Source organism: Podarcis liolepis, assembly GCF_965112155.1.
Source record: "Podarcis liolepis genome assembly, chromosome: 2".
Taxonomy (NCBI): Eukaryota; Metazoa; Chordata; class Lepidosauria; order Squamata; family Lacertidae; genus Podarcis; species Podarcis liolepis.
This window is the reverse complement of record NC_139555.1, coordinates 30,940,600-30,953,574: the sequence shown is the minus strand read 5'-3', so window position 1 is coordinate 30,953,574 and position 12,975 is coordinate 30,940,600. Positions and strand designations below refer to the sequence as shown.

Sequence of the window (12,975 nt, the reverse complement as noted above, 5' to 3'; positions counted from 1 at the left end):
AGCAGAGATTGTCCCTCTGCCTCCTGGTGGCTTGTTCTTGTGGCTTTGTCACTGGTAAGGGAATGTAACTTTCTTCACCTGTGGAGAGGATATCGCAAAAGCCCCCCCAACCCATTTTCCTTTTTATCTGTATGGTGTGTGTGGTGTTTGCTGCTGTTTTTATGGGACGTACTTGTACCATATGTGTACAAACGTGGCAAGGAGAAAGGAACGACTTCAAAGCACTGAGTATGGAGGGATTTAATTTTGTGATGCGTATGGAAGAAAAGGTGGGTTTTTACCCAGGCAGAAGCCAGTGGGGGTGGGGGAACAGAGGGAGCAGGAGATATCCCCTCAACAAGGGATGCACCCTCTCAAGGCAATAAGAAACTGGTAGGCCTGCTACACAGAATTAGAGGCAACACCTTTTGGCCACTCATATTGTACACTCTGGTTCCCTCCACTGTGCCTTGGCATATTGGCATATGTAATCCCAAAGGCAAGAAACCACCCCTTGGCGCTTAACACAGGAGAAGAAACAGACTGAGCAATATATGAGTGGCCTAGACATCCCTTTCCTTAGCCCCTCCCTCCACCACTGTTGTGCCCGCCCAGGAGACCTTATTTTCATGCTGTTTCCAGGAAGTGATGTCAAAGGTGGACCAGTCTAATATCTTGCCGGCTTTGTTGCTATTGGCTACTGGACTGCCATGGCTTTGGGGACTCAAGGGTCCTCAATGTCAAGAAACTCTTTCTTGGGTGGGGCCACTCCACGGTACCACGCGCATGAACCATCGCTCCGCTTGATGCAGGCAAAGTGCTTTGCCTGCCGCCCGTTGATGTTCTTCTCTGTCACCCAGTCAGTCCACAGGCACTCGTCCTGAGCAGAGACATAGCAGGGGATGGAGGGGCATCGGGAGATCTGCAGAGATAAAAGACACAATTGGCTTGCGCGATTTGCCATCACTGCAACTAAAGCAAAACGCTTCTCCTGAGGAGGCTCATGCATACAGATTAGCAGGAAGTCAACAAGCTGAAATGGTCTCATTATTTGGTTTATTACCTTGCACTCACAGCCCATTTGGTACCGCTGGTTTAGACTCTTCTTCTGGGTAGCACTGAGGGAGTCCCAAGGAATGATGAAGTCACACAGCGTGATGTGCATCTTGCCGTTGCCTTCAGATTTCCCTGGCAGAGCAAAATGGTTTTAGTTGGGGCATGGTTGTCCTATGGTTGTGCACGCACGCACGCACACACCCCTCATCAGGCACATTGCCCTATCAAGTGTCTTATCAAACAAGTGTACATGGGGTGGTGGAAGGAGTGTGTGTGTGATTTCATACAAAGCATGTTCCTATCACAACAGAAGAACTGGCGTGCTGAGTTAGACCAATGGGTCTGCTTTGCTCATGTCCAGACAAGAACAGATACCCTTTCAAGGGAACACCAGGAGGTGCCGCTGTGCAAAGCTCGACACCAAGATCATTTAAAGGGAAAGCAGTCTCAGCTGCCTAATACTGACTACTGTATTGGGCAGTTTGCAATATGCCACAAACCCTTCTTGCACAATGGAGGGCAGATTGCATTTGTAGTTAGGAGTGCATTTAGTCCTCATGACTAGTAGCCAGAACAGGACACAGTCTGGTTACATCCCAAGGAAGCTCTGCTGATTTCATATTTGTCCCCTTCCTCCAAAGAGCTGTGTTTTAGCTTTACAACCAAGTCCCCTGTGAAGTAGTTTAGGCTGAGCAACTGTGACTTGCTCAAGTCCTTGCCCATTGAACTTCCTAACTAGAGCAAGGATTTGAACATCCCACCTAACACCATGATATCCCATTCAATCCCTATTTAACTTTCCTCCAGCTCCAAATGGCATGTATAAAGTATTTTTAAAAACCATTACAGTCCTCCTTTTCCTTGCCTCAAGAGATACTCCTTACCTGCAATGAGATACTCTTTCTTGCCAGTAACATCCAGCGTCACTCCACAGACAGCCGAAGAAGGAGCCGTGTAGATGAATTCAATGTCCTGGTCGGGCCCTTTAAACATCTGGAAGGGGAAGAAGTTGGGTGAAGCTATGGGCAGAATACATACAGCAAGGCCAGCTTTGATGTAAAGGAGCATACAAGGCACTCCCAAGCAGGAGAAACTACACATGGAACTATTGAATTATTTATTTTGACACCCTTCAGTAACAAGGCTCTCAGGGAGATGTACAAGTTCAAAAACAAGTACAGTCATGGCTTCAGACCACCTATTGTTCATGGCATAGAATCCCACGTTGGTATGAAAATTGTTATAGGTATATTCTTCCCCAGGGAGTGGGAGGGAGGGTGGAAGGGATTCTGTTGTTTTTTATTATTATTCATATATGCAAAATCAATAAAAGTGTGGTGACATTCATAAAAGAAAGAGAAACTACAAAATGCTTGCTTTGCTCCACCACTCCTCTCCCTCCAGCAAAATGCTTGCCCTGAAAGAACAGAAGAATGCACAGCTGTATTAGAGGAACTCAGAAGCTGGCAACACACATTGCTCAAAGGTAAGCAGGAAGAACTGACCCAGTTCAGGAAGAAGACCTTGGCCCAGGATGTCCAAGTATCCCAGCATTAGGGCTTAAAGTGGTGCTGTGCACCACTTTGCTCTGGAGTCTCTTTGAGCCATTTCCCCTTCTACTCAGCCCCAAAGAGGCCTATTTCGAATGGCATTGCCTCTGCTTTCCCCATAGAATTATATGCAGAAATATAGGAAGTGGCCAGGGGGTGGGGACACTATTGGAGCTGTTTTTCCTCTACAAGCAACCTGTCATGGTTCCTGCCCTCTCAAGCACTTGGTATCTCCCCCTGATGTACCTTGTCCCTCATCATTCACTTTAATATGATTTCTAACCCACCCCTCACTACGGACAGGAAGGAAGTTTAGATCCCATGCTTATGGTGTCCTTAAGCATAAGGCTGCATACACACCATACATTTAAAGCACATTCCCCCACTCCACTGAACACATCCTGGGAACTGCAGTCTTCTTCTCACAGAGCTACAATTCCCAGCACTCATAACAAACTATGGGGTGTTTATAACCCATAAAATAGCCCGAACTAGAGGCGTTTCCCCCCCCCCCCACACTTTTCTTCAGTCAGTTCTGTTGGGCCAGAGTGAGGCACTTGAGAACCCAGTGTTGGAAAGACACCATCATAAAAACGTCTTAAGATATTAAGAACTACTTTGGAGGATTGTGGTAACTATAAGCTTCCAAAGCCTTTTCTGGCACCATTTAATCGTTTAGCAAAACAGCTGCATTATCCTAGCTAGAACGGCAGCAAGTCAATGGGTTTGGAAGTTACTTGCATGTTTTGTGTGTGTGTGTGTGTGTGTGTGTGTAGACCTAGATATATAAATACATCATTTCTTTTAAGTTAAGGTCTGTACAATTAGGATTCCGATATACTGTTCATTACCTTTATCTGCTTGATTTCATACTGGATGCGTTTGATGGGGTTTCCATAGATGTCATTACCGGAGTCCACCTCTTTTTCAGAGACAGCCTTTGCTCTGATCACTGAAACATAAAGACACAGAGGAAATTAGTAGACAGATGCAACACCAGTGCTGGGTCCAGGCCTTCCAAGGCTTACTAGAATCCTAGCAACAGAGAATCTCACTCGCCACCCTTTGCCACACTCAGCAGCATCAGCAGGCAAAGCCTGAAGCTGTTAATCCCTAGGGACATCTTTGCTGCAAACAATATACTGCCCACCCCTGATTACTCTCTGCGGTTCTTTGATTATAGGAAGAGGCTGGAAATGCCTCCTTGTTGTATTTATTTCAGAGCAAAAGGCCACAGATCTGCAACCGGTCTCCAAGACAGGGGAGACTGAAATTGCAACTGAAACATGTTCCTGTAGGGATATTGGTTGTTCTCAAGTGTGGAGACTAATAGCATTCTCTTGTTGAATGTATTTGCCATCAAAATTCAGAACCTCACCTAGGTGGAAGGAAGTGAAAGCCCAATTTCACACACTGAAAATTTCACCCAAATCAAAAATATTTCACGTTTGGCCTCTACTTCATCCTCAGGTAGTTTAATCTTCAAACTAGGCTGCTGGAGGGAAATAACTGGATTTTTTTTAAAAAAATGTATCCTTTTCCATCCTTGAGCTTTTTTTAAGGAAGACCCCAAAATTATTGAGGAAACCACCAAAATTGTTGAGCTTTCTAAAAGAAAACCCAACAGTTGTTGAGCAAATCCAAAAGTTGCCGGATTTACAAAAACGCCAAATGAAATAAAAGCCTTAATCACATTGTTACCCTCCTTGGCAGAGAAGCCAGGAGTCAGAATCCTCCCTGCCCTGCCTTCCTGTCCCCCTGTGACTGAAGCCCACTCAGCTTGAAACCCACACATGCAAAGACTTAGGCTATGTACACATCAAACATTTAAAGCACAATGGAAGCACATTATTTCCCCCAAAGAACCCTGGGAGCTGTGGTTTGTTAAGGGTTACTGGGAATTGCAGCTCTTTGAAGAGTAAACTACCATTCCCAGATATCTTTAGGGGGAAGCCATGAGCTTTAAATATATAGTGTATACACAGCCTTATTGAGAGAGATAATGGGAGGATGAAATTCTTAGCACTGAAACAGTGCCCAACCCCACCCTGTTGAACTTCAAGCACTTGGCCCAAGATCTTTCAATTTCAACAAGCATTTTAAGTAGGCATTTAAAGTGAAAGTTAATAAGCTTATTTTTATTTGCAAAAGGCACAGTTGAGGCATGTGGTATAGGGCGAAGGCGATCTGTGTGCAAGATGCTGAGTGATTTATTAGCCGAAGAGATGCAGGGGTAGGACCTTGTGTCCTGGATAAAAAGCTGGTGACAAAAGCAATTTTGCAAATATCCTGCAAAAGCAAGATGGTAATCAATTTGTTACCATAGATAAATGAACTGGTTTGAATGAACCCTAACATTCACTTTGTATCAACCAAAACTGTTCAAATATGTCCAGGGAGGTCCACAAGGAAAAATGGTATTGGAGGTAAAACATACACCCATGATCAACATGGCTTTGGCATGTAGAAAAATTCATTCATGTCTGGGGTAACATATTACGCTGGACAGTTGTTCATTCACAGAGAGCAGACTGTTTGTGGTAACTGACTGTTTTTTTGGCAACATTGTGCACAATGGTGCCAGGCACAATGCCCAAAAAAAGTTTAAAGTTGGAGAAATACTAAGGGAGGAATTCAAGATTGTGCTAAGGCCAACGTTCTGTCAGCACAAATATTTCAGCTTGCTAGATGGAATGATACCCCCTTCTCCTGCTGCTGCATGCTGATTTGGGGTTTTTTCCTGATGCCCTCAGAGTCAGTTTGGGGGGATCCCATTGTAAAAGTGGAATCCTCACACAGGTCTTCTCCTGGCGGGACTCATTAGGTGAATCCTGCTCTAATGTTTTGAATCCTTGCACAAAATGTGCACCTGAGGCAAGAAGATGCCCTATAACTGAGTTGAAGAAAACATTTATTGTTGTGCTGATCCTAGAGAACAAGTTATTCAAATTAAGAAGGGCAATATCTTTTCCATGAGTCTGCATGCTCTCAACATATAAAATAATACTGAAATTCCTAAGCTGGGTCCAGACCAGCCAATCCACCTGTACTTTCCCCCAACCTGGTGCCATCTGGATATTGTTGGGCTCCAACCCCTACCCAGCCACAGACAGTGTGGCCACTGGTCAGGGGTGTTGGAAGCTACAGTGCAAAATGTCTGGAAGGCACTGGTTTGAGGAAGGCTAGTGAACCTCAATGATAGAGCTCTGGGTCACATTACTTCTCTCCCACCCACCACTATTTGTTCATTAAAGACACTGGTACAAAACTTTACGCCCCAAGCAAGCAAGCACTATAAACTTATACTTTAATACATCACCGGGGAAAACAAAAATGATGATTAAAGGTCAAACCAAATCCTTGCCTGAAGGCACGATCTGCCACACTTTAATCTCCAACAGAACCACCACACACTGAAGAGTACACTCTCCACAATGGTCTAGTGGTGTTTGCTCTTACAGTAATTTCTTTTTGCTTTTCACTTGTTTTTAACTTCTTATGATTTTATTGTTTGGTTTTTTTGTTTTGTTTTTATATTGCTGCAAACCACTGTGATATATTTTTTATGATAGAGCGATAAAGAAATATTTTTTATAAATAAATAAATAAGACAACTGTACCACCAGCAGGTAGCAGAAACTAAATGTGTATGCCACACCTAAGTGCAAACAGAGCACCTTGTGCACTTAGAAAACATAAGCAAACCAACCCACAGGGGGCAGCAGGCATCCCAATACAATGCATATGCTGTATATCTTTTAGCAACCGGGTTGCTTGGTAATTAAAACTTTTTGCCTTGCTTCTGTGCCACAGAGGAGACTGGATGCAAGCAGGCAAAGCAGCCTATAGGTCCTTTAATGCCTTGGATGTTCTCCTGATCAGTTGTTGCATGACTTGGTCTAGACTGTGCAACCCAGTCCTCCCACTTTCGTTATTCTCTCTGCAATTATGAGGGCTAGAAACTTACTTTTTTATAAAGTAAGCCCAACATTGCCATACATCACGATGTTGAAAAGTATAGGGAGGAACAAGCTGGCAGTGGGGTGGAACCATCTCTGTTCTGAATGCCACCAGCGCCTGGCAGTGGAGACGGTAATATTGCTCCACTGGCAATATACCACCAGGTGAAGGCGCCATCAAGCTCTGGCCATCAAACTGTTCCTGGGCCATGTATCAAGTTGATACACTGCCCAGGCCTACTCGGAACATCTTGTAGAGCAACACATTCCATCAGTAAACTCTGGAATGCCATACACATGTTGCCAATCAGCGTAATTGAGTATGAATTCCAGAGGGGCAGCCATGTTAGTCTGTAGCGGGCAGCAGAAAAAAGAAGGCAGGGTCCTGTGGTACCAAAAAAAGCCAGCACATTTATTGCAGCACAAAGCTTCCAGGAGCCACATCGTGCTTTATCAGAGGCATGCATTTGTTAGTCTTTGTCTTGCCACAGGACTCTTCATTGTTTTTACTGGACACAGCTTCTCTGTGTTGAGAGAGACCGTGTCGTTTTTTCCTCATAAGCAAACCTGACTCAACATCCTGCTGGCTGGAAGATTCCTCATATAAAGCTGCCTTATGGAGAGTCAGGCTGGTTGTTGTTGTTTTTAAGTTTCAAAAGTTTACAAACTTCATACACAATGCATACTTTCCAATTAATATTTATTTATCATTTGACCTCCCCTCTACCCCTTCATGGTTTTGCCATGTTTTCTAATACTGATACTCTGTACCCTATCCTTTCCTCTTGCTTCCAGATACATGTTTTACTGCTGTTCTCCATTCATATCCTACTTGCATTTTTACATGTTTACAATAGCTCTTTAGATATTCTACAAAAGGTTTCCAATCCTCAAGTCAGGCTGTTGGGCCATCCATGCTAAATACCGTCTACTCTCACTGGCAGAGACGCTCTGCAAGGACTGAAACAGGGTCGTTTCCAGCAGTACAGTGGTACCTCGGGTTAAGAACTTAATTTGTTCTGGAAGTCTGTTCTTAACCTGAAACTGTTCTTAACCTGAGGTACCACTTTAGCTAATGGGGCCTCCCACTGCCGCTGCACCACTGCCGTGCGATTTCTGTTCTCATCCTGAAGCAAAGTTCTTAACCTGAGGTACTATTTCTGGGTTAGCGGAGTCTGTAACCTGAAGTGTCTGTAACCTGAGGTACCACTGTACTGTCGAAGATAATTTAACTGGAGGTTCCAGGGAGTGGAACTTGGGATCCTGTGTGTAAAAACCATGTGCTTGACCACTGAGTCCCCATCCACACCCAACTGAGCTGGAGACAGTGTAAGCCCCTTGCCCTGGCTCATCCAGGGCTTATCCAGCAGAACTTCAGCCAGCAGAATTAACACTGGTGTAAATCCCCCCCCCCTAAAAAAGGGTGTTCTGTAGGTCAGGTGGGGCAAGTAGAGACTTCCACCTGTTCAAAGCCCTGTCCAGCTTGGTCATGTGACCCAGGGCCCACACGCCTCACTTTCTGCTGGATAAAGAGCCGCTTCATCTGTGATCTCCTTTCCCAATGAAAAGCTTCACAGGAAAGCTGACCCAACACAAGCAGCAGAGGCTTGCAAGTGCTGAAATGTGTCAAATCCCCTTGAGCTAGTTATCTTGCCTGCAGTAATCCAGCCCAGAGATGGATAGCCCATGTTTGGGTTTCATGTTCCCACTCTTTCACAACTCCAGAGAGAAAACAAGATGGACACAATGGCAGGCAGAGAGGGAGACATTAGCTTTAGGAAACTGTTGCCTGCTCTGGCCATTGCAGCCAGCTGCTTCTGAAACCGACATTGTTCAGAATGTGCTGTGTAAAAAATAAAGGGTTGGGGACATTTTGGGATGAGATGCCGGGCAGGGTGTGGCTTGCTCAGTCACGGTAAGTAACTGGATAATCTCAGTTTAAGTTATCAGCAGGGGCGTAGCACACAAAACACAAACCGGTGAGGAGTCTTTTTCTTGCTCACAGCTTCTGAAAACAATTTTAAAGTGCAACCTCACAAGAGAAACTTTTTTTAAAACACACACACACCATAATCTGAATAAAATTTAGTAAGGCCCTTGGAGTCTAGCCGCAGTCGCTTTGTGGTTCAGATGTAGCTTGTGGGCAGTCCATTGGCCACCCCTGGAATCAACTACCCACTGGGTCTTTTTCAACTCTGCTGATGATTGAAACAACCAGCTACGTTCAGAGAACAGAAAAATAAAAGAAGGCACGTTAAAGGTAGTCACGAGCAAGATGGATGGTACTTGTTTGCCTTTGCCTCTAAACTACTGGGAATATGGCACTGGACACGTGTTAACTCTTAAATGGTGGGATGCAGGCAGTTGTGCAGTTAGATAATTTCTAACTAGCAAGCCACAATCAGCAAGCCAACAACAAACCATGGCAGAAGGCTGGTTAGCTATTGCTACTTGTCAGGGAGCAATAAACCACGATTCCTTGTTTGGATGTAATGGGAAGCCAACGTTTCCTGGTTTGTTTGTGCCACTCGAGCCAGGAGAGGAGTCGCTTGTTCACAAGAAACCACAATAAGCTGGAAAGTCTGGCTTACTGAGACATGCAAACGTGGCAGGCTCTCAGTGTGAAATGCTAGGCCGAAGCAAGTCAGCTCCAGGTCTATGATTTTCACTATTTCCTTCAGCATTAATCCTAGTTAGGAGTTTCAAGCATCGCAGGAAAGGGGAGGACACATCTCTGTGTGGAGGGCCCTCTCCCATCACTGCACATATGGTGCATCCATCATCAGGCTCAGTTTCAGAGCCCGCTTTGAGTTCCGTTTGCTGCAAACTGGCTGTGGCCAGGCTTGGATGCTTTTGGCCTGGCTCAGACGATTGTGTGACAGCAGCTGAGAGTCTTTAGGCCTGGCTAATAGTTACGGCTCCAGGCTTTTCCACTCACGTGCTGCTGAATCACTGGCAAAAAATGCAACCTCGTAGAAGGAAGATTTTTGTTCTGAACAGTGTGGCTTTGTAGAAGGGAACTGCTGCTTTGCACTTTCTAAGCCAAGCACCCGGCAGTTCAGCCAAGCCAGAGATCAGGGAAAAGGAATCAAGAGTGTGTGTTTGTATGTATTTATGTTCATGAATCCCAAAGAGAAGATCAAGGAAAAAGGAATCCCATGTGCTTTCTTCCCCTTGCAGCCCTACAAGCAAATGGAGATTTGTGCTTTAAAGAGCTGGGAGGTTTAACAACTTAGCACTGAACTCCTCTCTGCAAGAGAAAGGTGTGCCTTTGACAACATAGGTCATGGGTGCAGGCTGTTTAAGAAACTATTTGTAGAAGTTTCAAATATGGTATGTCTGTTTCAGCAAGTACAGATTGTGGTTCTAGTAGCGGAATTCTCCATTTTTTTAAATCTTATTTAACTTAAGAATTTATAAGACACCCTTCTGTATAAATATTTCCTGAGTAGTTCACAAAAACGATTAAAAAAACACAGTATTTTTTTTTTAAAAAGAGATAAAACAAAAATCAAACCAGCAGCATAAAGCAATAACAAGAGTCTAAAAGCTAGGAAAACAAAGAGATCTTGGTCTGGTACCAAAAAAAAATTAAAGTAGGTACCAAAAGTCATTTGATAAAGGCATCGCTTTTAGACCCCAAGGGCAGCTGATGGACAGCCTCAGCAATGGCCATAGTTCAAGGGAATATGACCAAAGTTCCCTGCCATGGAGGACTTAAGGCAGGGCGGTCCAACATGTGGGGCAAGGCCTTTTTGGTGGCCCTTGACAAAATTATCCATTATCTAACCCACCCCCTGCACCACCCTCTTGTTGCCTTCCCAAAGCTGGTTATAGGAGGCCCTGGGCTTTGGGAAGGAGGCATGAGGGCTCTGACAGGGTGCTCCAGCCTCCTTCCCAAGGCCTAATTAGCACTTTCCCAGCTTCGGGAAGGAGGTGGGAGAGCTCTAAGGTCTTCGTTTTCCCCCCAGGAAAGCAAAGGGCAGTGTGTGACCCATGGGTTCTGTGTCAAAGTACTTTTGTGGCCCGCCTGCTATGAAAAGTTGGACCGCCCTGACTTAAGGTAAGCCTCAGCACTTTGAATTGTGCTTGGAAACAGATTACAGTGGTACCTCGGGTTACATACGCTTCAGGTTACAGACTCCGCTAACCCAGAAATATTACCTCGGGTTAAGAACTTTGTTTCAGGATGAGAACAGAAATCATGCAGCGGCGGCGCAGCGGAAGCAGGAAGCCCCATTAGCTAAAGTGGTGCTTCAGGTTAAGAACAGTTTCAGGTTAAGAACAGACCTCCAGAACGAATTAAGTTCTTAACCCGAGGTACCACTGTAGTTCAAATGTTAAAGTACCAGGAAGATGGGGAAGGGCTGTAGCTCAGGGGCAGAGCATCTGCTTTGCACCCACAAAACCCCAGCTTCAATCCCCTACATCTCCAGGTATGGCTGGGAGAGACCCCTCTCCGAAATCCTGCAGAGCCGCTCGCAGTCAGTGTAGGTAACTTATGAAATGTTCCATAAAAACGCAAGAAGAGCATGCTGAATCAGGTCAATGGCCCATCTAGTCCAGCATCCTGTTCTCCTACTGCTCAACCAGATGCCCATGGGAAGCCTGCAAGCAGCACATGAGCGCAACAGCACTCTACTCACCTGTGATCCCCAGCGACTGCCATTCAGAGCCATACTGCCTCTGACAATGGAGAAAGAACTCAGCCATCAGGGCTAGAAGCTGTTGATAAGACTAGTCCTCACAAATCTAATCCACCTTTAAAGCCATCCTAGTCGGTGGCCATCACTGCCTCCCATTGCTGTCTGCATCCCCAACAGACAGTCCCATTTAACACCATAGCTACTGCATTTTGCATTAACTGGAGCTTACAAATAGCCTTCAAAAGCAGGCCTATGTACAATGCATTGTTGTTGTTGTTGTTTAGTCATGTCTGACTTCATGACCCCATGGACCAGAGCACGCCAAGCACTCCTGTCTTCCACGGCCTCCGCAGTTTGGTGAAACTCATGCTAGTAGCTTCGAGAACACTATCCAACCATCTCATCCTCTGTCGCCCCCTTCTCCTTGTGCCCTCCATCTTTCCCAACATCAGGGTCTTTTCCAGGGAGTCTTCTCTTCTCATGAGGTGGCCAAAGTATTGGAGCCTCAGCTTCACGATCTGTCCTTCCAGTGAGCACTCAGGGCTGATTTCCTTCAGAATGGATAGGTTTGATCTTCTTGCAGTCCATGGGACTCTCAAGAGTCTCCTCCAGCACCATAATTCAAAAGCATCAATTCTTCGGCGATCAGCCTTCTTGATGGTCCAGCTCTCACTTCCATATCACTACCGGGAATGCATTAGAGTAATCTATTATCTCCCTCCTGCCTTTTGGTCAAACACATGACTTTTGGGCTGACCTATCAAGCCTCTCCTCAAACCAGAGGCAAGGGTAAAGGGGTGTGCTTGTTCTATTATCCAGCTCAGCAAGATGCAATGGTAGAACTGAAGGCTGGAAGTGACCCAAGAGGGCAAGGGAACGGGATACATCTTGCACATAAGACAGAGAAGCAGCCCAAGTATCCCAGAGTCACCAATGCTTCCAGATCAGGAGCCGTTCCAGACAAGCAACCTACTTATCTAAAGCTGACGCTCTTTCTCCCAGTTACTTGATGGGTGTGGGAAGAAATCAATGTTGTTCAAGTGCTACCTTCAAAATCTTCTCCAGCCACTCAGAGCCATCTCTCCCACATTTGCTAAATGGAAAAAGCCTCCCCGCCCCCATATTACTAGTAGCCCTTCCAAATGCTGGTTTTTGCACAGAGCTAGCTAGTCTGCTCAGGATGAGAAGACAGAGGAATCTCCAGAAATAAGGAACAGGAAGGATAGATGGCAAGGAACCTAATGATCCCAGGTAGACCCTGCTGCTCCCTAAACCATCACAAGCCAGCTTCCATTTGCTCAACATCTCATGCTCCATGCATACTGCTCTGACACCTTATTCTCTGGGAAGCCCTAGTAATGCTACCTAGCCCCATTAAGAGAGCAAGGGGAATATGCAAGATATTCCACCTCTGTGGAGACTGGCATGTGCCAAAAACCGGCCGCCTCATCTCAGATGCTCAGTTACACTGCTCCAGTTATGAATTCAAGAAGATGTTATTAAGATAGTGGGCAAAAAGAAGGTATGGAGCAAGTGAAAAAGTAAAGCAAAATTTAAAAGCATCTACAGGTATCCTAGACTGGACTGTCAAGGAAGGTTATCTTTCTGTATGCTAACATGAGATAACTTATTTCATTGCAGACTGCAAAACCTTGCCTAAAATTGGGTGCAAAACCCCCTCCCCTGAAAGCCTTCTGGTTTTATCCAATCCAAGTCAAAGCCACATGCACACTGGGTAGTTCCACTGGGTCTTTGTTCTCTCTCAGTAAATGTCAGCAACTGAGC

The 12,975-nt window shown here is 45.3% G+C and overlaps 1 protein-coding gene across 1 annotated transcript in view; it reads right to left on the bottom strand.

The window, feature by feature from the left end:
- The window catches only part of TIMP2 (TIMP metallopeptidase inhibitor 2), a 29,339-nt gene continuing 16,364 nt past the window's right edge, over positions 1-12,975 (bottom strand). Inside the window, exons 2-5 of the mRNA XM_083490546.1 lie at positions 3,437-3,537; positions 1,920-2,028; positions 1,043-1,167; positions 1-901 (exon numbers count right to left, since the gene is read on the bottom strand). Of these exons, the coding sequence (XP_083346672.1) occupies positions 704-901; positions 1,043-1,167; positions 1,920-2,028; positions 3,437-3,537 (533 nt within the window). The 3' untranslated portion in view covers positions 1-703. The remainder of the gene's footprint in view (positions 902-1,042; positions 1,168-1,919; positions 2,029-3,436; positions 3,538-12,975) is intronic.